Source organism: Galendromus occidentalis, unplaced genomic scaffold, assembly GCF_000255335.2.
Source record: "Galendromus occidentalis unplaced genomic scaffold, Mocc_1.1 scf7180000077476, whole genome shotgun sequence".
NCBI lineage: Eukaryota > Metazoa > Arthropoda > Arachnida > Mesostigmata > Phytoseiidae > Galendromus > Galendromus occidentalis.
Window position 1 is genome coordinate 415,891 of NW_003805464.1, and position 27,660 is coordinate 443,550.

General features: G+C 51.3%; 6 protein-coding genes across 6 annotated transcripts in view; 3 read left to right on the forward strand and 3 right to left on the reverse strand.

The window, feature by feature from the left end:
- Positions 1-854: 854 nt before the first annotated feature.
- LOC100899567 (probable RNA-binding protein 18) lies at positions 855-2,106 on the reverse strand. Its single transcript, XM_029111925.1, has 3 exons — positions 2,092-2,106; positions 1,678-1,917; positions 855-1,539 (listed from the first exon to the last, which is right to left on the reverse strand). The coding sequence occupies exons 1-3, from the start codon at positions 2,104-2,106 to the stop codon at positions 1,216-1,218; spliced, it is 579 nt and encodes a 192-aa protein (XP_028967758.1). The 3' UTR covers positions 855-1,215.
- Positions 2,107-3,288: 1,182 nt separating this feature from the next.
- Positions 3,289-6,757, forward strand: Parg (Poly(ADP-ribose) glycohydrolase). The gene is made up of 9 exons (XM_003744967.1): positions 3,289-3,314; positions 3,561-3,755; positions 3,867-4,047; positions 4,184-4,417; positions 4,574-4,710; positions 5,030-5,204; positions 5,294-5,463; positions 5,545-5,770; positions 6,549-6,757. The coding sequence occupies exons 2-9, from the start codon at positions 3,642-3,644 to the stop codon at positions 6,665-6,667; spliced, it is 1,356 nt and encodes a 451-aa protein (XP_003745015.1). The 5' UTR covers positions 3,289-3,314; positions 3,561-3,641; the 3' UTR covers positions 6,668-6,757.
- A 1,316-nt stretch (positions 6,758-8,073) lies between these two features.
- vn (membrane-bound neuregulin protein vein) lies at positions 8,074-16,241 on the reverse strand. The gene is made up of 5 exons (XM_029111927.1): positions 15,644-16,241; positions 11,544-11,546; positions 10,823-10,970; positions 8,464-8,657; positions 8,074-8,288 (listed from the first exon to the last, which is right to left on the reverse strand). Exons 1-5 carry the CDS (start codon positions 16,239-16,241, stop codon positions 8,074-8,076), a joined length of 1,158 nt encoding a protein of 385 aa, XP_028967760.1.
- Positions 8,960-10,667, forward strand: LOC100905780 (minor histocompatibility antigen H13). The gene has a single exon (XM_003744968.1). It carries the CDS (start codon positions 9,030-9,032, stop codon positions 10,194-10,196), a length of 1,167 nt encoding a protein of 388 aa, XP_003745016.1. The 5' UTR covers positions 8,960-9,029; the 3' UTR covers positions 10,197-10,667.
- A 2,206-nt stretch (positions 16,242-18,447) lies between the features above and the next one.
- On the reverse strand, positions 18,448-24,247 carry LOC100899850 (carboxyl-terminal PDZ ligand of neuronal nitric oxide synthase protein). The gene is made up of 8 exons (XM_003745011.1): positions 24,140-24,247; positions 23,953-24,024; positions 23,757-23,855; positions 23,484-23,651; positions 19,674-19,874; positions 19,338-19,529; positions 18,712-19,207; positions 18,448-18,611 (listed from the first exon to the last, which is right to left on the reverse strand). Exons 1-8 carry the CDS (start codon positions 24,245-24,247, stop codon positions 18,448-18,450), a joined length of 1,500 nt encoding a protein of 499 aa, XP_003745059.1.
- A 2,028-nt stretch (positions 24,248-26,275) lies between these two features.
- The window catches only part of LOC100905928 (developmentally-regulated GTP-binding protein 2), a 2,008-nt gene continuing 623 nt past the window's right edge, over positions 26,276-27,660 (forward strand). The window contains exons 1-4 of the mRNA XM_029111936.1: positions 26,276-26,455; positions 26,679-26,834; positions 26,970-27,289; positions 27,456-27,660. The exon at positions 27,456-27,660 is cut by the window's right edge and continues 72 nt beyond it. Coding sequence (XP_028967769.1) covers positions 26,392-26,455; positions 26,679-26,834; positions 26,970-27,289; positions 27,456-27,660 — 745 coding nt within the window. The 5' untranslated portion in view covers positions 26,276-26,391. The remainder of the gene's footprint in view (positions 26,456-26,678; positions 26,835-26,969; positions 27,290-27,455) is intronic.

Consider the following 27,660-nt stretch of genomic DNA (forward strand, 5'->3'; position numbering starts at 1 on the left):
TCGTCGCTCATTGACCCTAAATTCTCAGGGAATAGATCAAGGTGGGCGTGGAGATAATGAACCTTGATACTCATTCTACATCCGAGAATGCGGAAGCTTTCTACAAGTCTCTGCACCAACTCCACGTAGTTGGAAGCTCTCGTGTTCCCCAAGAAGTTCGTGGCGACTGAGACGAAGGATTCCCAGGCGGCGGCTTCCTCCGGGTTGATCGATTCGATGAAGTTTGGGTCCTTCATGAGTCGCCGGATCTGCGGCCCGTTGAGCACTCCCGCTAGCAGTTTCTGTCTGCTCACGGGACGGAGCTTCTGGGCTATGTATTCGAAGCTTAAAAGTCGGCACAGACGAATTCCGACTTTAAGGCGTTTTGAAATTTTCAATGTTTTTGCGAATAAAAACTGAACGGATCGACCGATTTTGCTCTGCTTGGTCTCAAAATGCTCGTCAAAGCCTCCTCGATCGAATTGTCGAGGTCAGACCGCTTCAAAGGTCCTAGTTTTTCCGTCAAGTGCGTTTTAAGAGGTCCCTCTCCCACTCTTTTCTTCTTTTTTTAGTTTCCGATGGCTCTAGCTCAGAGACCACTGCGACGAATTGCACCAAAACTCGGCCAGGTGTAGCCCCAACCGAGGTCTATCCGCCACCAAAGTTTCATCGATCTAGTCCACTCAGGGGCGGAGCTAGAATTTTTTGAAGACGAAAAATGGCAAAAAATCGAAAAATTGAAATTTCGGAAAAACTAGACCTGATGGAGAAAAACTGTTATGAAATTCGGATTCAGCGCCCCCGGTTTACCCCGAAATAGCTATCACTTTCTTTGTAACGATTTGGCTGTCGAGCTGTGTCATCGACGGTTCGGCTTTTATCTACAAGTAATCACACCCTCCTTTATTCTTACACATCAACCACAACCACCATCAGATGATCGGCTCCGGCATCCTCCCTAAGCACGGGGCACTTCGTGATGTCATCGCATGATATCTGTACACAAGTCGCATCTCATGCTTGATGCGAACAATCCGTTGACCTACGTATATATACGGCGCCGACTAGAAAATGAGATCGAGTTCGGGCTCTTCGCCGGTATCTGTTCATCCCGTCGATCTCCTCGGAGCGTAAAACTTCTCCAAAAGAGGATACAACCTCTCTCCTCGCTGTCATTTCAGGAGATTTGATTATTTGTCTCGCAGCCTACCTAATTGGCTAATTCGCGAGCTCCAGCTACCGACGCGGTCGTTGATAGGGTTTCTGGGTTCTCGACTGCTTTTTATGATCATCCGACTTGAGCCGAAGAACCGAATTGAGGACCTTGACCGAGCAGCTCGTCGAGGCGCTCAAAACCTCATCCAGGTCGGCATCTGATTTCCTCTCCATAGCTCGCAGTTTGGCTTCGATCGCTTGAATCTGTGAATTGACGTCCTTATTGACAGCTGCTACCGGGGTAACCTCTTTCTTCGCCTTCTGTTCCGGTTGCGGCATCTCTTGAGCAAAACTCACGGAAAGACGCCTGCCTTGTAGTTGCAATCCATTCAAGGATCGAATCGCCTGTAACAATGGGATAACGACATCAGCGGTCTCTCGAGATGCGGCGAGGCGAGCCTACCTTCGAAATATGCAGAAAGCTGATACTCCAACTTGAGTCAGGGTCACTCAATTTCTTAATTTCTTAATCCAATCTCTTACCGTCTCAGCTTGCTCCTCATTCTCATATGTGATGAAGGCGAAACCTCGAGGAAGTCCTTTCTGAGGACCTGTCTTGTTGATGAGGAAATCGAAATCCACGACTTTGCCATGTTTCGAGAAAATCTTCAACAGAGTACATTCTGTGACCCGCTTCTCGATGTTGCCGATCCAAACTCGGCGAAGATCTCGTTTGGGCCCTGCGGAGGGAGCTGGCGCCAACGGCAGAGGTGTCGAGAATTCCTGCAAAGCTTTCGATTACCGATCTGAAGTAGTGCATATCGTGGAGTCAAGCGGCGTCATCTGGGTATCCACCTACCATTCTCGGCTGGATGCCTTAAAACATCGTATTTCGATTTCCGATGCTCCGACGTCCGAAGACGTTCTATTCTCGAGCAGCGCAATGGATCAACAAACAGAGGAGGCCGCCATGTTGGATTCGATAGAAGGGAAGCTCGGTATGCCAAAGATCGCACCTCGAAGCTCTGACACTGTCTTCCGGACTACCGGACGAAATGTTCCTAAGACTAGGACAGGAACTAGACGATGTCATCAATTGGAGAGAGCTTCGGGCTTATCACCTTCCATCCAGTCGAGAATACTACCACAGGCCACCCGTGAGAGCCCCCCATCTGTTGATTGAAACTTCGAAAGCGAGTTGACGCTTGTCAGCTGATCGAGTGAGAGGATAGTCGCGGAAAAGCCTCGTTCGATTTTATTGGATCTTGGTGTCAGTGCGAGCGAATGTGAATTCACTCAGAGGGAAGATGCCGCGATGAGCCCGGTAAAACCACCGGCGAAACGATTCAAACAGAGTTCCATCGCCGAATTTTTCTCCGCTCCGAGGGAACCCCGGCTCGGAGAAGTGGGGCTCATGAGAGTACAGACACTGGACGGGAATCAGGATTCAGGAGCGGGAAACAGAATAGTCCGTTCCCAAGCTGATACCTCAGAAGCCGGCTCGGAAGCGATGAACGGACAGTCCAACGTTCGAACAGCCTCGTCTCCGAGCCGAGCAACAATTTCGATCTGTGGGCAGACAGGAGGAAAACCTGATGAAGAGCGGGAAGCATCTCCAGAGCTCAGACGCGATACGTCCAACTCGACAGATGGTGAGGACTCGCACGTCAATGACGAGGACTCGCCGAGCTCCAGCTCGAACCACCTTGCGGCGCCCGGAGATACGAAGAAGAATGTCAGAAATCCGGAGACGTTCTACTCGAAGACTGGGGGAAATACTCCTCCCGAGACCATGTGCGGACCTCGCGATGCCGCAGATGCTCATAGTGAAGTCCAAGCCGACTCAAGCGTGAGTTATTCAAATTATTGTCTCCCACAGACGCTCGGCTGGAGATTTGTGTTGCGAAGCGGGAAGGGTGAAAAGAGATGTCAGAAACGAAGGAATCTCCGAATCCGCTAAGGGTCTGAGAAATTCTAATTTCTGTCACACACTCAGATCATGACCCACTAAACCTAACAGGGTCACGCTTCAGGAATCTCAGTGCGAAATTCGAATTTTGCCCCTCGACCTCGACCAAGGAGTGGGCTCAATGCCCGAAGATTTGACTCGTTTTCCTCGCGATATCAGCTGGCGTCCCGGGGATTTGGAGGACTCTGCCGAGCACACGGTTCTCATAAAGGTCAGCGAAATTCCCTTGTAGAAAGGACACTCGGCCGAAAGGCATGGCGCAGGTTCGACAGCTACCTGTTCCATCAAAGGCATATGCCCCGGTCGCGATCTCGCAGTATTCGGAACGATCGGGTCCAAGCCTGCGCGCTCCCTTCATCAGAGAGACATTGGAATGAGAGATAAAGGAGTTCACCACCCCAATACCGCAGAGTTAGCCCGTTGGGATGTCTGATGATCCGACTCCATCGGTTTTCAGACACCGTACGTACCAGGGAACGATGTTCCGAAATCCTCCCCTCCGGAATGCAGCGATATCTGGGACCAACACCATGTGAAAATGCCTTATTCACCTCGTTCGCTGTATATGGATTCCGATGGTACCCAAATCTCTCGCTGGAAGCTGATTGAGAGAAGTTTGCTCGCTCCGATAAACTCATTCCACGATCTGAGGGTCAGTATTCGAATACGTGGAAGTCGGATTTTCTCTCGATATTCGAACCTCATCTTGCGATCGAGCTCTCTCCGTCACAGCCGTGGTAACTATCAGCATTCCATGTTCCAGGGAGCAATCCTAGATTATAATGGTGGTTTCTCCTGGGATATGGAAGAGCTTGAAGATTTCTTGGAAGAGATGACGCGGGATGAGAGAGCCTCATTCTTCGAGAACCTCCTGCCGTCCATAATCAAGCTGGCTCTTCGAATGCCGGATATATGCACAAGACCGCTGCCCCTGCTGACCAAAGGTGTGAGTTTTAACTTTTTTATTTTTTCACCGAAGGTCTCAGAGCTCTCTTCGGATCGTGATACACAGATATCACGCTAAGTACAATAGAAACGAATGGTGCCGCTACTCGAGGAATAATTCGCTCTCGTTCACAGGACGCTCACACAGTATAACGATGTCCCAAAAGCAGGCGTCCTGCCTTCTGGCCAATGCGTTCCTTTCAACGTTTCCGCGGAGGAATACCACGAAGCCCGACACTCAATTCTATAATTACCCGAGCATAAACTTCCACACCCTATTCAATCGCTGTTTTCGAGAAAAAAGAAGAAGTTGCCGGAAGGAGAAGATCAGATGCCTGTTGAACTATTTCCGACGAGTGACGGAGAAAGGTCTGTCGAACAAAAATCTCGATCAGTGAATCGTAATCGAAATTTCTGGTGATCAGCTCGTCGGAGTTTGCTCAATCACGATTGGAACTCCATCAGATAGTGGTGAAGGAATTCATCCGGGAAAGTATTCATGGAACGCATTGGTCATTTTTGCAGTGCCGGTCGGTAATATAACCTTCACTCGGGTGAGACTCCGCTGCAGTCTAGGCTGGGAAAGTAGTCAGGCCCGACTCCAGCAGGCCTTCGTAACTTCAGAGGGTTTGATCGAGGACCAAGGATATGGAATGTTGATGGTGAGTAGGACAACTCTGATTCCCTCGGACGTGAGAAGCTCGCTCGTTCAATTAAGAATGACCCGCGGAAGGAAGCTCCAGGATAATCATAGACCGTCTAATTAGATGTAGAAAAGCTCCGGGAATGCGACGCCACAAGCTTCGAGACGATGCGAGCAATGGTAACCGAGATATCGCGGTTCATGTGGGGGGAACCCCAATTTTTTTTTACGGGACGACAGAAGAATTCTGGAGTCCACCCCAAGAACGTCGACATTTTGCCTCCAAGTAAGCTCTAGGAAAATCGTAGACCGTCTAATTAGACGATCCTTCCTTTCAGGTTGACTTCGCGAACCGAAAAGTGGGCGGAGGGGTATTACGCGACGGTTGCGTTCAAGAGGAGATCTTGTTCGTGTTGTATCCTGAGCTCATATGTGCGAGACTTTTCACCGAGGCACTAGAGGATGACGAAGCATTGCTCGTTACCGGCGTAGAACGTTTTAATCAACACGAAGGTTTGTACCCCGGTCGAGACCATCGCAGGGGCCGATCTCAACTCCAGGCGAGAACGCGAATAAGTGGAGGCCTCCTCCCTCGATCTCAGGCTTCAGTGATGAATTCCGATGGGCCGGAAACGTCTCAGATTTCGCAGAGCGCGATCCTTGGGACCGGAAGTACACGCAGATCGTCGCCATAGACGCACTCGAACATCGGGGGAAACGGGAACAGCGAGAGCAGTTTGCCGTGGACAAAGTTCTTCGAGAATTGGTCAAGGTGAACATTCTATGAAGAAATACGGAACGGGGAAGAGCATACAGGCAAGGAACAAGTTCTCGACCGACTGAATTCTTGCAGGCGTTTTGCGGCTTCCAAACCCCGGGCTTCCCTAGATCGTGTCTGGCGACCGGCAATTGGGGGTGCGGGGCTTTTGGCGGGGACGCCCGTCTGAAGTTTCTTATCCAGTGGATGGCGGCTTCAAGGGCGGGTCGCCAGTTGACTTATTTCACGTTCGGGAACCACGCGCTCATGTGTGAGCTCCGAGCGTTGCAGACCCTCATCAGTGAACAGAACATCTCAGTTGGTAAGTGGATCCTTTATCAGAAAAATCATTTTCATCATTGTCACAAAGTGTAGGACCCGGTAATGAAAAACGAGGCTTCTCTGCGAGTAGTCGAAAATATCGGAAAAAAACCGGTGCTGCTTTTGATAAATCTGTGTTGACGAGCTTGTCGGCGCTTCTGATAAATGATAAACACATTTAAATCGTCTTTTTGAGTTTCTCCCGAATCGATCGAATCTGAGCCTAAGAAAGGAGGGAAAAACGAGCAACAACTTGTAGCTAGGAAATCTTGAGTCGGAAAGGCTCTGGCGGACTCGGGAGATGGTTTCTGGACGTCATCTTTCGTCACCTCGCACAGGAGGTCGACATGACTTGTTTAGACTGCTGGGCATCCCCGAAGCGGAGGGTCTCCGGACTTCTACCGCTGCGTTCGGAGTTCGCTGCCGACTTCTATGACTTGAGATTTAAGCTCGTGCTCGAAGCCACCATTTTCTTCATCGATATTAATCCTCTAACACAAAGCTCGTGTCTGTGTCTGTGTCAATGCGAGCGATCAGCCACCTATGTTGAGCGAGAGACTTAGCCGGCGGATCGATCCAGTGAATTTAAAAAAAGTTGACACCATTGAAGGCATGCCAATTCGGGCCCGGAAACGCTTGAAAACACAGTTCGAAGCTATAATGCCGACACTGAGCACCGATACGGAATGGGCGAGCTCGATCGACAGTTTAGTCGATTTTCCACAAGGGCATGACGTAATCTGCAACGCCGTTTTCTAATGGTAATTTTCTCCCCACAGGAGACGTTTTCCTGCTTCTGAAGCGCTATGATCGATTGTACATATCAAACGAAACCCGAGGTCAGCTTTCATTGAGCGAGTACTTGTTCCAAAACTTCAGCTCCCAAGATTCAGAGTGAAGTCGTGTGGAGGATGCGGTTCAAGTTCGGAAGTTTAGTTCATAGTCTCGAAATAAAACTCGTTGGACGCGTCGCTTGTGTCACCACTTTCTTCAGATATACTCACTCGAACGAGACGTCATCTATCCAGTCCTAGACTCGCTCGGGGATTTCTTGTCTCTCCAGCACGTAGCTTTGTATTCCTTTTTTTGGGAATCGTTCGAGCAACCTCTTCCCTCTTGAGGGCACTTCTCGAGGCTACATTCAGCTGACACTATGTATGTGAGAAGCACGATTCTATAGTCAGATAAAGATAATTTATTCCTTGCTTCAATGGCGCCTCGTGCTCGAAGGCCGAGAAGCGGGGCCGCCCCCGGCGCCTGCAGGGCGATCGACTGACTTTGCTTTCAGTCTGCGGTGGTCTACAGTGGCTTCCCTGAAACGAGAAGAATAGAAGATAGATCTCCGCTGGCTGGTACTCTGTCCTGCGCAACCGCACAACCGTTCAATGGTGGGCGTCCGTGTGTCTGACCATGAAGCCAGCGAGTTTCAATTTTCCCGAACAGAGAACTTCCGTAGAAACGCACACGAAATAGGAGCAATGCATAGAAACCTCTCTTCCGGATAGGATATACCATTCTCATGTTTTCCTCCAGCATGCACAAATGTTTGCGCCCACAATCGAGGGGGCTCTCCGTGCGGAGTGCTACCAGACGATGGGTACATGACATATGGGCTCTGGCCTCATTGTTGACGACGCCCAAGTAAGTCATCGTTCGGTGGGCAGTAGACTCGTAAACAAGCAGGTAACGTCATCAAATGTAAAATTGGCCCAGAAAGACTTCAACGAATTGTGACGCTAGGCAGACACTATATGATGTCATCGAGTCTCTCGCGCTCGAATGGACCGAGAAGCTGAGCGTGGAGGTGCGAAGATTTCGGAAGCCCCGCGAAGAAGTCGCAGCCTCGTGAACCTTTGTCTCACACCCGGCCCATAGACACATCCCACACCCCTTTTTTCGGAAGGGAAACTCACCTGAGGTTTGACGTGTGACTGTGTACAGGACTCGAAGATAAACTCTCACGTAATACTTTTTCTTTTGACTAACTCTATTGGAGGTGAATACTATCGCTTGGTGCCTCGCGGTGAACTCGATCTGCCCCACTTCGGTTGAATTTGTAGCGCGCGTAGGAAATAATCCTCTGTTGATAGAGCAAATGATCATATTGTAAGCGGAGAAAAATTGTCACATAGAGGAAACTCTCTTTTCTACCACGTCAATCCGCTAGAAGGGCACATAACGATGCTTGGATTGTTTCGGGATCGAGTGAATTCCCAAAGGGGGACTACGCAACGGAACTCGACTAATATCGACGTTCATCTCAGGAGGATCAGAGACAACGCATATTGAAGGGTGTTAATTGTGTTAAGGGGTCATACCTCGCCACGACATACCGGTGTCGGTGCCCGGCGCAAGCTTTACCAGTTTACTACCGCATCTGGGACCATGGTAGTCTTCGGGGCATATGCACGACGGTTCCTTGATCGACTCCATGTAAATGCAGGTCGCACCGTTCAAACAATAGAGATCCGTGGGACAATCACTGCCCAAACTCTCCGGAGGCACTCGCGCAGCGGGACCTAGGGTGGAAATCAATCGATTGACGGTAATCGTTCCCGATCTGAAAATCGAGCATGACCCCCCGCGCTCCTTCTTTCTCATTGACAACGCCATGGAGAAGAACATCCATTTCATCCACTCATGCTACCCCTTCTCCCCTTTCCGAGGCTGAAGGAGAAGGGACTGGCGAATTACCTGTGGACGCTTTGTTGAACCAAGGCGAATGTCTCTCGAACACAATCTCCTTGACAAAAACTTCAATCTTATCACTGACTGCAGTCTGCGAGACGACGTTGGAAGCCCAGCATCGATATTCCCCAGCATCCGCCGCACCGACGGAGCTGACGTCTAGCCGAGAACGACGTCTCTTATTCCGTATCACGATACGACTGCAAGGGAAGACGATTCAAAATTTAATATTCAAGGGAGGTGTGAACCGGATTCAACATCGAGCGAAGCCCGATCCGCTGAGGTTATTTTTGAGCCGGGGCTAAAAAAAAACCAGTTCTGAAAAACCCGATGGCCCCGTGTCCCCGCGCCCAGGCAGAGCATTTTTGAAATTCGCGCTTATGCCCCAGCTCCCGGAACGCGTTCATTCGTGGAGGCGATCGTCTGCTTCGATCGTATTATTGCAAGAAGAGCAGAACTCCAACACTCACTATCCCCCTCTTTCTCTGCTGCCACACGGCACACGCGAGCAGACAGGAGCAGCCAGCTGGCCGGCGTTGATCCTCAAGTGTGACAGGAACCGAAAGTTCGATATGGGTGAATTTCTAGAGCTGGGTCGGAGTTTTCTGGCGCAAGCCGCTGAAAACGCATCGGATACGGAGAAAGTGAAGTACCAGGCGACGACAGCCGGTCTCGTCACAGCCTACTGCAGCATCCTCATCATGTCTGTGATACCGATCATCTTCGGAAGTTTCAGTTCGGCCCAACAGCAGAAAAATCAGAAAGCCAATGGAGAACAAACCGAAACGATGTCGACGAAGGACGCGATGATGTTTCCGCTGATCGCGTCGTGTGCTCTTTTCGGTTTATACGTGGTTTTTAAGATTTTCGGCAAGGAACACGTCAATATGTTGCTCACGCTTTACTTCTTCCTGATCGGAGTCCTCGCCCTGGCCGCGACGATCAGCCCAGTTCTGCGGAAAATCGTTCCCCAAGACCTCATCAAGAACGACGAGTACCACACGTCAATGAGGCGGACGACGGCGAACAGCATGATTTTCGATTTGAAGTTCGATCATTACGACATTCTCGGAATCGGGATCGCAGCCGTCTTCGGCGGCTGGTATCTCGTGAAGAAGCATTGGATCGCCAATAATTTGTTCGGACTCGCCTTCGCTCATAACGGTATCACGTTATTGCATCTGAACTCCGTAGCCACCGGATGCATCCTCCTTGGCGGGCTTTTCGTCTATGACGTGTTCTGGGTGTTCGGGACCGACGTCATGGTGACTGTTGCGAAGAGTTTCGAGGCCCCCATCAAACTTGTCTTCCCTCAGGACTTCCTCGAGAACGGCGTCTGGGGCAAGCACTTCGCCATGCTCGGATTGGGCGATATTGTCATCCCAGGAATTTTCATCGCCCTGTTGCTCCGTTACGATCTCAGCAAAGGAACCGACTCTAAGCTTTACTTCAGCCTCTCGTTTGCCGCTTACGTTCTCGGCCTGATTCTGACGGTGATTGTAATGACGGTGTTCAAGCACGCCCAGCCCGCGCTTCTGTATCTTGTACCCCTCTGCGTCGGCGTTCCGCTGTTCGTTGCTCTGGTCAAGGGTGAAATCAAACCGTTGTTCTTGTACCGAGATACCCCAGATGAGGGCGACGATGAAGAACAAGAACACGCGAAGGCAAGCTCAGCGAAGAAAGTCGACGGTGACAAGAAGGAGGGCGTCGCAACGCGGTCGAGAGCGAAGAAAGACTGATTTGAAGTCTGCGATCAATTGTTCCCGACGAGTTTTCACTGTACATACGCATTCGGAGTCAAGTCAGTCTCCTCCGGAGGGATGGTCGAAGACTTGATTGGTGACGGTTACGTGGCTCAAGTCGAAAGTCCACTGATAGCCGTCATTTTGGAAATGTTTCAAATTATTCGAATTTGGTCAAAGCCGGGGAGAACATTCCGGAGAAACGCTGCCTCACTTAGTCCCAATGCAAAGAGCTTCAACGATCAATTTATCGAAGGGTCCAACAACGATATAGGCGGTCGTCGGGCATGTCTCCAATTTTTCATTAGTTTCTCCGGCGTACTCGTGAGTCATTGAGTGCGCCAAATCCTGCTATCAGTAGACTTCGCGGTACGAGTTGAATGATGATTGGCTTAGTTTCTTCGAGTTTAGATGTTGATACGTAAATAAAGTATGATGCTGGCATATGCGCGCCACCTTTGTCGAGTATCTCGCGACCTCTTCCATTGAACATCCGCCCCCGCTGATCCCGGAGCTCTGAGGATCGCCCGTTCTATACTTGGGAAAACCTCACCCATAGAGCGTTACCCTCGCAAGTTCACTGACAGTAGGTTCACATTCGGCGATTCAATCTTTAGTCTCACCGGTTATCGTTTTTGAGAGGTTGACCGTCTTTCGTCCAATATACCCACGGTATGGGATTCCCGCGTATTGTGCACCTCAAACGGAGCCGTTGGAGCGGTCTCACTGTCATCCTTATCCGACGAGCCTTGACTGAAGCGGGCTTGAGAACTGAAAAGAAGCGAGAAAAAAGTTCAGGCAAACAGGAATCTAGTGTGAAACTGTTCAACCAGGGAAAGCAGTGTGACCGTTAACTCTAAGAATCGATGTTGACCCATCTAGGTCCCGCAGCGGCGAGTAGTAGAAGATCGGCTTCCGATTTCCTTTATGAGACCTAGAATCGACGGGGGAACGGAATAATTCGGATATCTCGGGAGCTCTATAGGAACGTCGATTGAATCTCGGGGAATTTTTGGATGTCCGTGACTTAGCCCCCACCGCCCTCTCTATTCTTCCAGGTTACAGCGGAAATTCTGCACCTGTTGGCTAAAAATCACCGCTACCACGGGCTGGACAATTCCGATACAATATCTGACCATGATTCGGAGCTTAACGCCTTCGAACACACGTGGCTCTTTTAGCACGCTTTCACAGTCGATTCATTCAACCGACCCTTTCTAGTCAGTCGAGATTGTTGGTTTACGGAGTTTCTTGGCAGAGTCGATACACCCAGCATGCTTCAGCGAACGCGAGCGGAAGGAAGCTTTGCCCAGGCCCTTGTTCAGGAAAAGAGGTGCTTGACACCCGCTGCGCTGCTGAGAATGCTTCAAGTCCGAGAAGCCTCTGGTGTTGAGCATTCTCAACCACGTGGAGAGCACGCTTCCCTGATAGTGACTCGCACTTCCCTTGTCAAGATAATTGCCTTCCCCCCGGAAGTCAGGGGAAGAAAATTACTTCGAGTCAGTTTCAGTCATAATTTCTGGTTTAATTAGTTTTTACCATTGCGTTCCCAATCGAAAAGACGAACTTGCATGCGGAAATTCGTTTGACCTTATTTGCTCTTCGCCATATTCATAGAGGAATGAAGTAAGTATTTATTGCTCGTGCCCCGGGACAACGCGAAATTCCTGGAAGAATGCCCCATCTATCCACGACAGCTGTCGCAAGAACTCTTCGCGACAGACACAGCTGCCGACAACTGGTTGTGCAGCGAACATTTTCCCCAAAAGTCATGAGCCGTCTACGTGCTTTTCTAGTTCAACAGCGGCAGCATCACAAGCTCGAAGGATGGCTGGTTGGTGTGTTGACTTGCTGGTTGACTGCATGGCCCGACGTGGCCATTTTGCCGCCACCACCGCCCGCTCGATCTAATAAACTATACAGAGCTGATCAGAGGAGCCGCTGTCGGTCCGAGACCCAACAGGGCGGATTGCCGGCGAAGAGCGGTGGATCAAACGCTTGCCAACAGCATGAGGATGATGGAGATAATGTGGTTCGCCAGAAACAACAATCATGCCAGCTCGCTAGGTTCCTCTAACTTGTGATGACCGCGACGATACCTTTGTTAGACCAGCCGACCGTCCGAGCTTCCGTCTTCCCTCGTTCCTCCAGCACTCACAGGGGAAAATTGGAGGCACGAAAGGATGGCGAGCGTGCGAAACGAACGAAATTTCGGCCGAGCCTTGCAAATATTGGGAAGATTCGAACTCTTCCCCGGGGAACATTCACGATAACTCTAATGGATTTTTCGACGCCGACATGGGCTCTCGATGTAAAATCACCCAGCCTGGCATGTTTCCGGAATGAATTTCACGAGTACCTACTCAAGCGACTCGTGAATGAGCTCGAGACTGTCGCCTGCAGCTCGTTTCCATCCGGTGTGCCGAGCAAGTCAAAATTTCAATGTCATGTAGCAGTGGGGAGCTTTCTCTGAATATATTTTTTTGAGCATCGGAATTGCATGAAGCAGCGGGGCGCTCCGTTGCACGAAGATCAGTGATGGCACGGACACACGAGCAGTTGTTGCTAGATAGAATTCTAAATAGCCGATTCAGCAAGTTGTGCGATCGGATACGGACCCCCCGTCACATCTGTCGCTCCCGCAGGACAAAATATTGCAAATCATCTCTGATGTTGAATCGACTTTTTCGAAAAACCCTCTTCGGATTCACACTTGCTTGTGATCAATCTCGAGTGGTAGCCGCATGTTACGAGTTGAGATCGTGGTCTAGAAATGGGGACTCAGCCTGAGCGGAGAACTCTGCGAACTGCGACAAGGACACGAAACCACGCGCTGCACGGATTCGTTACGATGTTTCGGTTTTGTGATGATTTCTTCATAAAATGTAACGTTCTTTGCTGGACTTTGAGCCGGTTACGATGATAACTTATTTATTTGTTGACGTTCGTCCCTGCGGCGTCTCTGTCTTTCATCGAGTATCCACACATTGTTTGTGTAATTTTTCCAGAGCTAGAGTTGTTCTTCGCTGACGGATGGCACCGACTATGCGCGGAGCGTTCGTTTAGCTGAGTTCCGAGCTTCCGTTAGGGCCACGAACGACATTTTTCTAGCCGACGACAAGTGAAAAACCCCAGAGAGTTTACTTATTCGTTGGTACGGCTCGCTACGCTTGATGATCAGCAACTCAGGCTACAACTTTCGAGGAGAGGACACGCTAGACAGAGTTTTTCTTTCAGACGCCAGGAGTCTCCCCGAGATGCCCATCCCTCAAAGGACCGGAGATGGCCGAATGGATCGACTACGATCGAGTTGACTGCAGGACGCGGGCAGAGCTCTACCACCAGAGCGGCATGTGCGACATGGGTCTCAGTCAAGCGAAGAGGGGTTCATGGAAGGAAAAATCAACGAGGACTTCGGCCGAGAAGCGCATCAATCGGAACTGATGGACGGCTGCTAAGCATAAATGGCATCAGGGGGGGCTAAATATCTCGCTCCCGTAGTCAATACCTAGAGTCTTATATGTATAATAGGTTCAGCAGCGTCCCTGGATCCAGCTTCCCCTAATGCGGATCTTCGAAGGGATGCAGATGGCTCCACAGACTCATCCCTTGCAGAGACCCTTATCGTTAGCTCTATTCCCGAGCTTTACTCCGCGCGAATCAGAGGGCGAAGATCCAGCACGACGAACAGGATCGAATATGAACAATAATAATGCCCTCGGTACCAACGATGATCACCGCCCGATAGCGATAATCAAGTTTTTCTCCGATGTTTGCGAAAGGCGTCGCTTCCGATGAGTCGTCCGCTTGTTGACCCTTCATCGAATTCACACATCCACGTGCAAAATATCGCTTTCGGTATTCGGGAATGAGGTGTCAATGAAGTCACATTGAGAGCAAGAGTTCCATGAAAAGCCCCTGACGTCGACCGTGACGTCGATTCCGCGTTTCTCTCCTCCGCAATCTAATTCGTCATTGCTGCATAAAACAAGGTGCCGAGTGATACGAAGGCGTTGGGCTATGGTCCACCGGGGCGAGCTCATATCTGCTCATCAATAGCTATCGGCGGGACTACTACTAGGCGGGACTACTACTAGGCGGGACTTCTGGCCGAATACGCGGGAGTTAACAAGCGAGATAGCGCGGGGAAAAGTATGCGCCGCGAACCCCATCACTCGTCAGAGTATCAGTAGCAGACGATAGGCTCGACAATCTCTCACGGAGGAATGCTTCGCTCACGGAGGGAATTACCTACTACAATTTACTACTCTCTTAGATCAGAAGCGTCTCCCCGCAATTAGCGAACGAGTGAGGGAGCTTGAAAAGCAGCTCTTTATAGCCTGGATAGTGGATGTCGGTCTTCTCTAAAATGGCAAACGGGCGCGGGTACGAATATCTCTACTGGTATTCACTGTGAACAGCTCGGAAACTTCACCGGAATTCTTTAGCCACCCCCTTCCCGCCCATCAGAAATCCGAGCCGAGGGAGAACTAGAGTCTCTGTCAGACAGGCTAGTACGAAGGGTATCTATGAGATACTATGTACCTGCACCTCAATCGAGTCTCATCTTCTCACAGAAAATAAAGAGAGAGACAAACATGTGCTAACAAACAACGGCTCACAACTGTTTCGCCCGATTCCGCTCTCATGGAAAGTAATTGAGCTGGGAACGAGTTTTCTAGACTCACATCTCGAAGGCGAACGTAAACATTTCCAGAGCTTCCCTCCGCTAGTTCGGCGAAGCATCCGACATTGGTGTCGACGGAGACTCTCGATAACGCAGTGCGATATGAGCGGGAAAATGTTTCGGGAAACTTGAACGAAACAAGTTTACGTTTGCTGTCCCACGGCTTGGCGGACGGAGCCTAATTTCCTCGTTGCTTAATGAAGGTCTTCTCTGATGGAGGCTTTATCTCGCATGGACAATCTGCTTATTACCGTGCGTAGTTCGAGCAGTAGAGACAAACCCCGCGCCTACTCAATGCACATTCATTCGGATAACCGACGGCGTATTAGAGCGGCGACGTCCTTTGTTTATCGGCGGCAGCCAGGTGGCATACAGTGACGTCTGGTTACGGTTCTCGGTCTATATGTACGACCAATCGTTACGAGCTGGGCGGCCTCGCTCAAGTACCGTGAGGTTTCCACAAAGACGCTCCTAAACCAGTGCTCGCCTCTTTTGTACTGTTGGGTCGGATTGGTCTGGATTAGATTAGATTACATTTCAGAATGACAACTCTCAGATCGAGTCGCTGCTCGGTCTCATTACGATTACCCCGGCGTCTGCGGTGCATCATGAGTAGGTACTTTGTGCCCCTCCCCGCGAAGATCTTGAGCAGATGATTCCCATTCATCGGATTTCCTGCCAATTTCGTCTCGTTCCTCGAAGCAAGAGAAAATTTCGAGCAACGTTTCCACTGGGAAAAGGGGAGACATTCACTTACCGCAGTCTTCGCACAAGGCTCTGTGAATGGTCCGGCCCGCTCTCCGACTAAATGGATCCGGAAGCGCTGTCGCGGTGAGATTTGCTCGGGGAAACATAGACGACAGAGCACTTGTCAACGGTCTCGCGTACACTAAATAACGACCGTTGGTCACGAGCAGTGTCTGTTCGTTCTCGAGCTCCATGCGACACGTGCCGTATGGTACGGGACGACGACTCGTCGTGGCCGTCGGATCGTCGTCCCGTATCAGAGCGACGACCACATCACTGTACTCCCTGAGTCTCCGAAGCGGCGGCCGCGGTTCGAAAACTCCTGTCATGTTGAGCACGCGGCCGGTGAGGCTTGTGGTAAATCCGTTCTTGAGCACTTTTTGAACTCTGAGTTTTATGAGGAGATTCCGCTCCTCATCCTGCCATTTGGCCAGAAGGCGTCCGTGGAAAGTGATCGGAGCGAGGAAAGCCTTGTTCGCGGGGTTCAGAAGTTTCTGCTCGTCGACCCCTGGGCAGTTGCTGAGTAAGCTAACGTCGCCTTGGCTCTGTTCAATGGTGAGCGCGAGTATTATTGCGTTCAGCAGGGCCCCGAGGCGCCTGGTCAACATGATTTTTCCGAAGATCACAACTCAGCTCGACGATCAACTTCACTGAAGAGGGCTCTTCAACCATTCGGCTGATTCGGAACACCTTCCATAACATCTGAGCACTTCGTACTCCGCGAGTGAACTTTTCCACCGGAGACGTTTTCCTACTGAGCGTGAGTGATCGGGGGATTCGGAAGAGCGACGGGCATAGGCAGCGACCGACGTGAGCCGCACGGAAAATCCGCCGATCACGGAGGATGCAGATGGGAACGGCGACGAGGGAGGATCGCAAAGTCTCTGTACGTGGGCCGATCCGCTCTCGATCGAGTGCAGCGATCGGAACCCGTCGCTGTCGGGAGAGCGGGGAGCACAACGAAGCGGAGCACTTGAGGACGCACGAGGCCGAACTAAAATCTGAGAGAGCTGCTCTACAGCATGAGGGCCCTTATCGTGGTCCCTCAGTGGTTTTGGAGATTTGGCCTGACTTGCTCTTTCGGCTCTAGTATGCCGGCTCACTGCCCCGGTCGGCTCTCATCGATGTGAGAGTCTTGCTTCCCTCTCCTCTGGTTCCCTGTAGCCTGCTGTGGCTGCGCGTTCTGTGCGCTTGCCGATGTGCTTCAGATTCGTGCGCTGCTGGTACTAGACGAGCATGAATTAGCGAGACATTTTCGTATCGAGCAGCCGAAGCAACCGTCTCGATGAGTTCTGCGGCTCCGAGTGGTCGTCCCGCGCTCCACTCGCGCGCGAACGCCATTGGTCGACGCTCCAGAACGTCCCGGTGCGTTTCTCGACGCTGCCGACTTATGTGAGAAACCTATTCTGACACATCGTGTATCGTCCCCGACCGACGCCGGGAGAACACCTCCAAATGGACGGTCGGAGTTCTGAGCGAGCTTCCGACGACTTTGGTTTCATGAGAATCATTGCGAAGCGGCTCTGCTTCCCCTCGCTCAAGGAGTCGTCGCAGCGCTTCCTCATAGTCGTCTTCGGTCGGTTCCTGAAAATCAACAAAATACTAGGTGGAAAAATGTGTGGGTGCTCAAAGAGCGAGGCACTGTTGTCAATAGTGATTTATTGGGCGTAGACCATCAGCGGTGGCAACGAGAGCGCCTTCCTGGAGAGCCACGAGCTGGGTGAACTAACCGATGGCTCGTCAATGCCTCCCTTCCGGAAATAACATTGAATCAGAATTATCGCCCTGAACGAAGAGCTAGGAGTGTCGTCAGGCGTCTCTCCACGATACTTAAATCGGATGACCCGAGCCAGCGATGCGGTGGATCCGAGACGGACGTACCTACCGAGCGACCCACATGGGTAATCAGGAACATTGTGAAAATTATGAGTGAATTTATTATCTCATTTTCTTTCGTGAAGCTAGTGGCACATGTTCTGCCCGTGGATCGAGTGCCGCGTGGAAAAGATAATAATTTATCTATCTAGACAGAGAAGTTCTTCAGGTACAGGTGTGAGGTTGTGGAGAAGAAATAATTATTCCCCTACATGGCAACGATCAGAGGACCGTGTCACGTTCAATGGAGGGAAATATTTCATAGAATCACAGTATAGAGTCATTTCTATTAGAATTTTTTTTATACATTCTCAGTGACTGAATTGTGGTATGTTACCCTATCATTCGAAGGATGGATCGCTCGATCAGATAATTTACAAGTCACGGTACTCATCGGGCTCATTATAATTTTTCGTCACATGTCTATACAAATCGGCGTCCGTAGGCATTTCGTCGACAGCTATCTATTTCGAAATCGTATAAACTAAAATGAATGGATTCGCATTGTATGTCTCCAGGCACGCTCGACACGACGCTTCTGCATGCTGGCTGCCGTCGTCGCCGCTCTTGGATACGAGACCCAATCATGGAAGAGACTCGGCGTCTCCGAGATTGAGATGATGATTCCGTATGAAGGCATGTGGCCATGAGTATTACGATACGGACGGGAGCTAGACAGTCGAATTCAATCTAAATTGGGAATGTACACATCAGGGTTGTTGAGCAACCAGTTACGGGTCAGTCGCTCTTGGCACCTTGGTTCGAATGCAGAATTCCAGAGTTCTCGAGGCCTCCTGTTCGACGACCTCGTCACTCTCGGAACCAGACTCCTGATGACTCACTTCTTCCGGCCCGAAAATTACTACAGTCCGCCATCGTCATAAGAGGGAATCCCGGGGCAGAAATTTCCAATCAGCGCACCCCCAAGGTCACTGAAGGTCAGGATAGGAACAACGATCCACCGTATGCCGCCTCGGCAGCGACAGTGGGACTCCTGTTCCGACCGTTCTGTTGACCGGGAGATACTCCATTGGAGTCGGAAATAACGGATTCGCTTATGGTCAAACGTGACATGTCTGTCTTCGGAGGATGACCGGGATAACCTGCGAAGAAGGGGCTCCATTGACTTCTGATCCAGGTTTGAGCGGAGCAGGACCAATTCACATCATTCGATCTGTCATTTGCCCCGTCTGTCGCCCTCACCTGCTTTCGAGCCTGGAACCGGCAGGCTATATTGTCGCATGAATGGCGATGGGGTCGCCGTACTGAGGGATGGCAGTGTGCCGTAACCGTTGAGGATCGGTGGCAAGGAGGACAGTGGACTCGTCCCGGTCGACCAAGATCCCATAGGCGGGAGCGTTCCGCCCATTGAAGTATTTATGCGTTCCTCTAAACGGTATTTGTTTAAATCGGCGAGCAACGAAGCGGGGACGTTTGGCGATGCGGGGGGACGTGGACTCGATCCACCGCTGGGGGGACCAACGTTCAACCACATGTGGCCTGTCTGTCCGTGCTGAGATGTTGGAGTAGTGGGGAAATCGAACACCGACGGAGCGTTCCCGCCCCGGATCGGACTGAGTGAAACCTCCTGCAGCGCAGAAGTCTGTCTCGAAATCTCTAGCTCTTGGATTTGCTTCACCAAGATCTGAATGTGTTGGATCAGCTCCCTGTTCTGTTGTGTCAGCAGCTGGTTCTGGCCCTGGAAATTCCGTGTTTGACGCCTTGAGAATTTTCCCGAGAATGAATGATAATCTTGTGGTCATCTTGTTCTTGGCGCATATCGGAGTGACCTCCCTCTGGAATTTCTTCGCCAGACTCCCTTTACTCACCATCGCTTCGATGCGGGCGGCGTTCTCCGCGGAAAGCTGTTCGCGAAGCAACTTGACTTGCGACATCGCCTGCTGGGCAGTCTGTGCTTGGTACTCCATCTGAGCTCGGAGGAGCTGCAGTTGGTGGATGTAACTTAACGAGGCGGAGGGCTCGATCTCGGGAGCTCCGAAGGGTGGGGGAGCCTCAGACACCTAAATGAAGGGAACACTCAATTTCCCGGTTTCGAGGAAAAGATCCGGCGACATGGCGTATGAGAGACGAGTACGGTTCAATATTCAATGATTCGAGCGTTTTTTTGCGGAAATTATAAAAGCAAATGGTCTCACCGAACTCACCGAAGGCGTCTGTGGCTGCTTGCTCTGCGAACTGATGATCGTCTGAGCAGAATCCTGAGGAGCGGCTTTCTTCTCCTCCTCTATGTCTTTCTCTAGCTTGTTCGAGTTCTCGTTTTCTTGGGAAAGACCTCTCTGCTGATTCAACTTATGGCAAACTTCAAAAGCTTGTCCGATCGTCCGGACGATCTCCGCAGCTTGACTCTGAAATGCAGAAGTAAACACACTCAGGAAAGTGGAGACACGGAATCGGACGGGCGGACAGAATTTTTTTTCGGGAGGCCAGGGAGGAGCCCCAGTTCCGGAGGGGGGCAGACGACCAAAATCATGCCGCCCTTCCCCAAAGTCCATGATACATGACAACATTTCTCGGGGAGGGGAGAAGCATGGCCCTTGTTTTGCGCAACCCCGGGCGCGTTCGCTCGCCGTACGTTCCGTATCAGAAATAATCAAACCCATCTATTCGAAGATGGATGACAGAGCGATCCGACAATAATTCACAGGAACAGGGAACGCCGCGGTCGGACCTATCCTTTTGGGACGGAGGCGTCTAAATAGCGCACGAAACGTGGAAAGTGGATGCACAGCTTTGACAACAGCTCATACCGTTGACAAAGTCATGGTCACGAACCTGAGGCTTTCTTGAGGGCAAGAACAACACTTCGGAACTGGCACTTTTCCTCAGCGGAGTTTCGACGTCTTCCTCGCTCGACCAAGACTCGATCGCAGTTTCTTTGACAGCGTGAATTTTGCCAACGTCGAACGTCAGATCGGCCGAGCTTGCCGAAGATTCCGTATCACTGTCAGAACCCGAAATGAACCTCGACTTCGGATGCTCTCGACACTTGCATTTTGCACTGGGTGTAGAAAATTTGCGGGATTTGCCCTCGGGTTCCCGGAAGGACAGCTGTTTCTTAGGCGCCCTTTCACTTCCCGCCGTGTTCCTGCGGAAACTCGACTGTCTCCCTCCAGTTTCCAACTGACTCGTCGAGACCGCATGCCGAAGAGCTGTGCGCAGGGGGCCACCGGGACTGTCTCGGTTGGTCGGGGGCACGGGGTCGGAGGAGGTTTTTTTCCTCCGCAATATAAAACGTCGCATCAGCGAATCCGTTATTGCCATTTTCACTTTGTTGTGATCACCTTTGAGAACTTTGAGCGCGGCATGACTGTTCCGGTCCCTCTGCTGAGGGTCCTGTTCGGCGTTCATCTGTCGGTGTGTTCTGTCGCTGCCGCCGCCGCCGCTGCCGTCGGCCAAAACGACGAGGGCCACCGGCAGCCGCTGCTGTCGTTTTCCCGCCGCCGCCGCCCTTCCGGATCGGTTGTCGCAATTGACCAGAGCACTTTTCGCGCACCGTGCGGCCGAGGCAAATCTCCGGACGAGAGGCGATCTCGACGATGTCTTACTTGGCACTGCGACGGAGCCCCTTCACTCGGGAACACTGGCTAGATTTACGGCTCGATCTTTTCACATTTCTCCGGCATCGCGAGAAAGGCGTGTTTCCCTGCTTGCCCGCAACACGCCGGTCTGCCTGCTTGCTCTCCTGCCATTCGACCGAACGACCGACCGACCGACGACCGATCGTCCGTGCGTCGTCTCAGTCAGTCAGCTGCTGGCTTAGCAGTAGCCGGTCGGCACTAGTAGTATTGCGCGACTGTGTTGCTTCTTCGGCGTTGTTCTACCTCAGTCAGTCAGTGAGATCGCTTCGCCTCAGTCAGTCTAACCGGAGAGTCGTCGAAGTAGCCGAGCACATTGTGCTAGTCGGAGGATGACATTTGCCTCGAAGGCCCTACGCTCGCCGCTTCGACCGCCGCAGCGGCACCAGCGGTAGAAGCAACTCGCGGCAAAGAGCGCAGCCACAGACTAGTGGCCGGCGCAACCACGGCCGGGCCTGTTTGCCGGCCGAACGACCGGCCGGCCGACGGCCAGTCAGTCAGTCATCCAGTCAGTCGGTCGGTCTTCCGGTCCTTCGGTTAGCTCATGGCAATCGTCGCTAAAAATAGCGGGAAGAGTCTCGCACACCCGCCACGCCAACAACGACGGGACAACCGCGACACCGCCGCCGACAACAACGACGTGTTCTTCGTCGTCGCTGCTGCCGCCGCCGCACAATTGACCACCAAAGAAAGAATTAAAAACTAAGAACACGCCGATACCGAGCTAGCTAGCTAGGCAGCTCGCCACCGTCCGGCCAACCACAACCAGTGAGCTTTTCGCTCGCTCAGCTCTCCGCGGACCAGTGAAGAGAGACTGCATGTTTGTCCTACCCGCTTCATTTGTGAGCGTCAGCTGCGCTACGAGACCCGATCGTCATCGAGCAGGCGAACAGACTCGGATTGGGACCCGATTCTCAGAGGGAACGCGGAGCATGCGCGTCAGGAACGGGAAAAATTTATTCCTCACTGAATCTTGTCGCATGACAACAGCTCCGAGCCTCCGGTGCACGACCACAAGCATCCAGCTCATTGACGTTCGGTCGATTTTTTTTTTCCATTTTTAGCGTCCTCGGAAACTCGCCGTTCAAGGCGCCGGTTCAGCCGCTGTACGTCAGAGTGCGGCTCGACGGCCCGCGTGCGGAAGGCCGGTCGATGAGAACGCTTCTCAATCGAGTATTAAACCCATGAAGCCGCAGATTTGTGCAGTAGAGTCGAGAGCCAACTCGTAAACGCCTCCTCGCGCGGCCAGCGAGCACCTCTAGCAGTCTGTAAGTGATGTGTCATCAATCTCATTTTATATCAAACAAGCAATCCATTTCATTCGCGAAGATCAGCACTCTGAATTCGCGCGGTGACCGGCCGAGCACCTCATTCGCCTGACACCTGCGCTTCAGCTTCCGATTCTGGAGCCGGAGACCTCGAGGTACCGCGTGGCAGCCGCATTCTCCGATTCGGTGTCCAGGACAAGACGCGGGAAGCGATGCGTCGCGAAATTTCGAGCGGCTTTCCGGATGGGTGTCGGATCGCCCTAGACAAAGGGCCTGATTCTGTCACGTCCTGAGTTCAACGACTCCGTGACGGAAAAGGATGCAACCATCCTCGACGAGCCCAGCGAACGTCACAACGGGTGATGAACGAGACAGCCTTGCAGGTTTCGGTGGTCACGTGCCGGGCAACCAGGTGACTGCCATGGGCGTGATATCTCGCGCGATTCCTCCGACCGCAGCCGGATCGGCGAATGTCCGAGACGACGGAGGAGCCCGCGGGATGATGAGCGTGGCTCGATCGCAGGGTTTCTCCGGGTTCCCGGTTCGAGAGATTCTGAGACTTCCTTCCGTTCGATATTCCGAAGCGACCTCCGTCTGGTCGTTCTATTTTCGGATGTGACTCAGTGATGACGGAAAAACCTTGTGATAAAAGATAACAGTGTGCTCTTGAAACCGGTACAGCCAGACTCTCGGTCGACGAGACTGACTGACGGACGAGCAAACCGATTCATCGACGTCATAAATTAGAGCACGAGAATCGGAACTTCCGAGAGCAAGGTCGCTTCCTCGTGAAACAGCGGAACTACGTGCCACTTTGCAGAGATGTGGGCTACGAGCGAATGGTTCACTCATAACGAACACTCCGAGCAAACGTACAAACAATCAGAGCTCACGTTTCGAGCAAGCATGCTTTCCGACGAGGATGCGATTGACGTCACGCCAGCTCCGTGAGAGCAATGAAGCCGCTTGTGAACTTATCGCAGACAAACTTCCCGTTTCGCTGCTCTACCTGAAGACTTTCCGTCGTGAATCGCTGAACGACCTGGAGCCCCCGCGGAAGAAGCTGATCAGTCTTCAGCGAGAACTTCGGATTTGCGAGACATACACTCACCTTCTTGCTGGACTTGAACACATTACACTTGAAAACGGACGTTCCTCCCTCTCTTGAAATGAACGAGAAAATCTTGAGATCTTGGGAATCGTGTGAAACGTAGAATATCCGATAGATCGGATGATTTAAGACGAGATTGGCGTTCTCATCCCACTCCCAGAAGTCTTTCTGAAAAATCGGAGAAGCATGTTTTCAATCTAGAGGATCCTCGGAGTCTATCGGAGAGCGAACACTTAGATGCGTCTACTCGTATGTTTCTCCCACTATGATTACCTGACTATTCCTGTTCCGCCGCGCAACAACCTTGATTCCATCTACTGATACCGTTAGAGTGACTTTTTTCTTTTTCGACGCCCGGGATTTGAACTCATACTGGAAGAAAGGAGCGCTCATTACGACCGATATCTTGGGCTCACAGTTGAATTCACAAAGAGGAACTCATGTCAAATCGACAGTGAACGCTTCTCACCCGGATTCGTCGCATTGCTGCAACAATCTCGACTCGACTCGTCGGTCGCGGAACATCCAGACTGCCGATGTACTGTGAATCCAGACCGGACAATTAGAACCTCTTGTTTATTACCGTACTCTATATCATCCGACAAACAATGAAGACAGGATCGATGAAGAATACTTTTGGAAGTCATCGTACTCACTTTGACGCTGAAAGGAATGCCATGCTGGAACAAATCATCCGAATGCAGGGGAATACGGGTGTCGAAAACTTCATCAGCAACGAGATTGTATTGTCTTCTGGAGGGCATCACGACCAGCGGCCCCTACGAACCAGCTCTCCACCATTGCTACTCCAGCGCATCCGACCGCCACCCCCGACAAACCTTTGAGAGATCAATAATAATTAGCCCCTCGTTGATTATAAATCTTCCATTCTCTTCTGCTCCTCAGATCTGGAGCTATGGATACCTCGTCAATGTCGGAGGAACCATGGGATCTCCCCGGGAAAACGTGAGAAGCTCGACAGCTCATCATCCCGAGGATCGTCCAGGGACGAAGACGACTCGCGACGTCGGCATGTGGATGATCATAGCTCCAAAATGTAGCACGAATTTCACGCGAATATCTTTTTTTTTCGAGAGACTGGTCGATTTACGAACGAGTCACAGAATATTTCCTCCCTTCGCGCTCTAGCACAGCCAGCTTGTCGGCTGTTAATCTAGCGACGCAGCTAGTCGCACGCTAATTAGAGGATTCTTCTCGAAGCTATCAGTATCCTTGTTGACATTTGTTTCTTGTTTTCCAGCGCGACTTTCCGAGCCTCACTCGATGATCTTCAGCGCTGGGCCAAATCATCGGCTATTGGAGGGCGCATTCCCCTTCCGAGCAGCATACGATTATTATCGGGCCATACGAGATTTTCCACGACAACTCAAAATATTGACAAAAAAAGCCTCGATGCGCCTTCAGGCGGAATGAACTCTGAACGCAAGTTTTGATTCGGCAAACAAAATTTTACGCTCGCTTTCGCGAAACGAACAAAGGTCCAGCGAGTGAGAGAAAATAGAAGCCAACAATGTCACCAAGTGGTTGCTGCAGCTACTGCTGGTGGTGCGACTGCCTAGAATCTCCCGAAGAACAAATGCCCCGACAAGCACACTTCGAATCTAGTTTGAGAATACTTTGCGCGTCTTCAATGGAGTTGGTCGGGGGAGATTTTCTTCGACAGCGCAGAAAACTAACGAACGCAGCTGTCGGCCGCTCTGAGCGGCACTACAGCAGTACAACGAACATTGAAGCGATCGATTCATGCTCCGTTGCTAGATGATCGGCTTCGAAGTACACAGACATAGGGTGTGGTGATGGTTGGTGGCGGTGTCGTTGCCGCAGTGGCTCGTTCTGTACAAATCCGTTATATGGATAAGTCGATAGACGAAGACACCTCTTTGACATGCTGTACAGCCGTTCGGCCGAAATCATTGAAGTTGGTGATGACAGCTCTCGCTGACATTCGATGCGTGAATATTGTCGACTTCGACAACGATCTTCTTGGCTCAGTTAAGAATATTTCGTCGCGAAGCTCGGTATGTCGATTCTCACCTCGGCGGAAGGTTCTGCTTCGGGAGTCACTTTGCGGTCGTGCACAAGTCCACGAGCTTCAAATTTGTAATCTCTTCGGGGAACACCGAGACTATATCGAGTCGCGTAACTTCGGTCGAAGTTACGCCCTCTCTACTGGCGCTTCAAACCGTGTACGGCGCCGAACTCTATCCAACGTATGCTCCTTCACCAGAACCTCAGAGAGTGTCAGAGGTTCAAACACATTTTCTTGCAGCGATCGCCACCTTTGGAGAGTCGATCTCCACGGTAACAATAGTCTCGCTCGTTGGTCCCCGGTTCTGGCTGAAGAGTACTCTAGGGTCGAAACTCCGCTCGCAGCGCCCTCTGGCGGAGCTCGGCGTAACGAGTAAATAATTCTAACTATCCGCTTCCTCTGATCCTGCTTGACTTCCATGCCACCATGGTCCAAATCGGGGAGAACGACCGATTCTAGAGAGTTTCGGCCTTGATGTATCCACTAGAGGCAATTCGATACTTGCCTGTTCCTTTTTAGGAAGCTCGGTGGTATCTAACCGTCGCAGTCGCCGGCAGGATAATATCCCCCGACATGATAGCTTCTCGTCGATGCCCGAATCTGGTATCTATCGGGGAACGTCGATTCGGGATTGGGATGATCTCGTTTCACTTCGATGACCTCCTGTCGGCTTGTCTGCGAGCCCGGTTCTTCGACGGAACCTCGTGGATCGGGAGTTCTGCATTTAGTGCCGAGTCCCAGTGGGTGTCCTGAACACGACGTTCGATTCGGACGAGCCGGAATATCTTGGGCCCGGTTGGACGCGGTGCGGCGGATCACTGTCAAGTATTCAACAAGACACTCACTCCCGGCTCCACGATGGGGATACTCGAGAAAATTGCGGAGATTGAGCGAGAAATCGGTCGTACTCAAAAAAATAAAGGTTAGTCCATGCTCAGTGGGAAAGAGGCCCTTCTTGGCTGAGGTTTTTTCCAATAGTCTCCCGACTGGATTCGTCAAGTCTGAAGATGGCCACTTTTTCTCAAACCGGAGCTTTCGTCTCTGGTGTCTCTGACAACTTCTTGAGACGTTGCATCGTTTCTAGCCGTTTCTACCGAGCTCACCGATCAGATCTGACTGACATGATGTTTTGCATCTTTCCACAGCCACGGAGTACCATCTCGGATTACTCAAAGCCAAGCTAGCAAAATATAGAACTCAACTCATAGAAGGAAATAAAACGAAGGGAGAAAAAGGTGAAGGCTTCGATGTTATGAAAAGTGGTGATGCCCGTGTGGCTCTCATAGGATTTCCTTCGGTCGGTGAGTACTGATCTCGATTATCCGTTTCGCTCGATCAACAAATCGGCGTGTCCCGATGACCCCGATCGAGTTTCCCCGATGAAACACCAGAGCAGAGAGGCTAAATTGCCGAAACGCTTATAATTCACCCCCAAGGTAAATCGACGTTGCTCACAACTATAACGGAGACAAAGAGCGAATGCGCGAGCTACGAATTCACAACTCTGACTTGCATCCCCGGTGTCATAAGATACAACGATGCCGAAATCCAGCTGCTCGATCTTCCTGGTATAATCGAGGGCGCCTCGCAAGGCAAAGGTAGAGGACGCCAAGTTATCGCTGTAGCCCGAACAGCTGATCTAGTGATTATCATGCTCGACGCCACAAAAGCCGAAGTACACAGACAACTTCTCGAAGCTGAGCTTGAAGCTGTCGGCATCAGATTGAACAGAAGGAAGCCGAACATCTATTTCAAGGTAAGCTCCATCGCGAATCGGTTTTCTGCGATAAGAGGAAGAAAACTCCCCAGCCCGATTCCTAGCCCTCTCTAACGATCGGAGCCCCAATCCTCCTCCTCCTCGGTGCCCCTTACGGTCGAGGAGGACACGCCGCTTCGAATGACTCATCGCATCGATATTTCAGGAAAAGAAAGGAGGGGGTTTGTCGATCAACGCAACTTGCACACTGACAAAGTGTGACGAGAAAATGGTCCAGACGATTCTCCACGAATATAAAATTTTCAACGCCGAAGTCCTCTTCCGAGAAGACGCCACGGCCGACGACTTGATCGACGTCATCCAAGGCAATAGAGTTTATCTCCCCTGTTTGTACGTCTACAACAAGATCG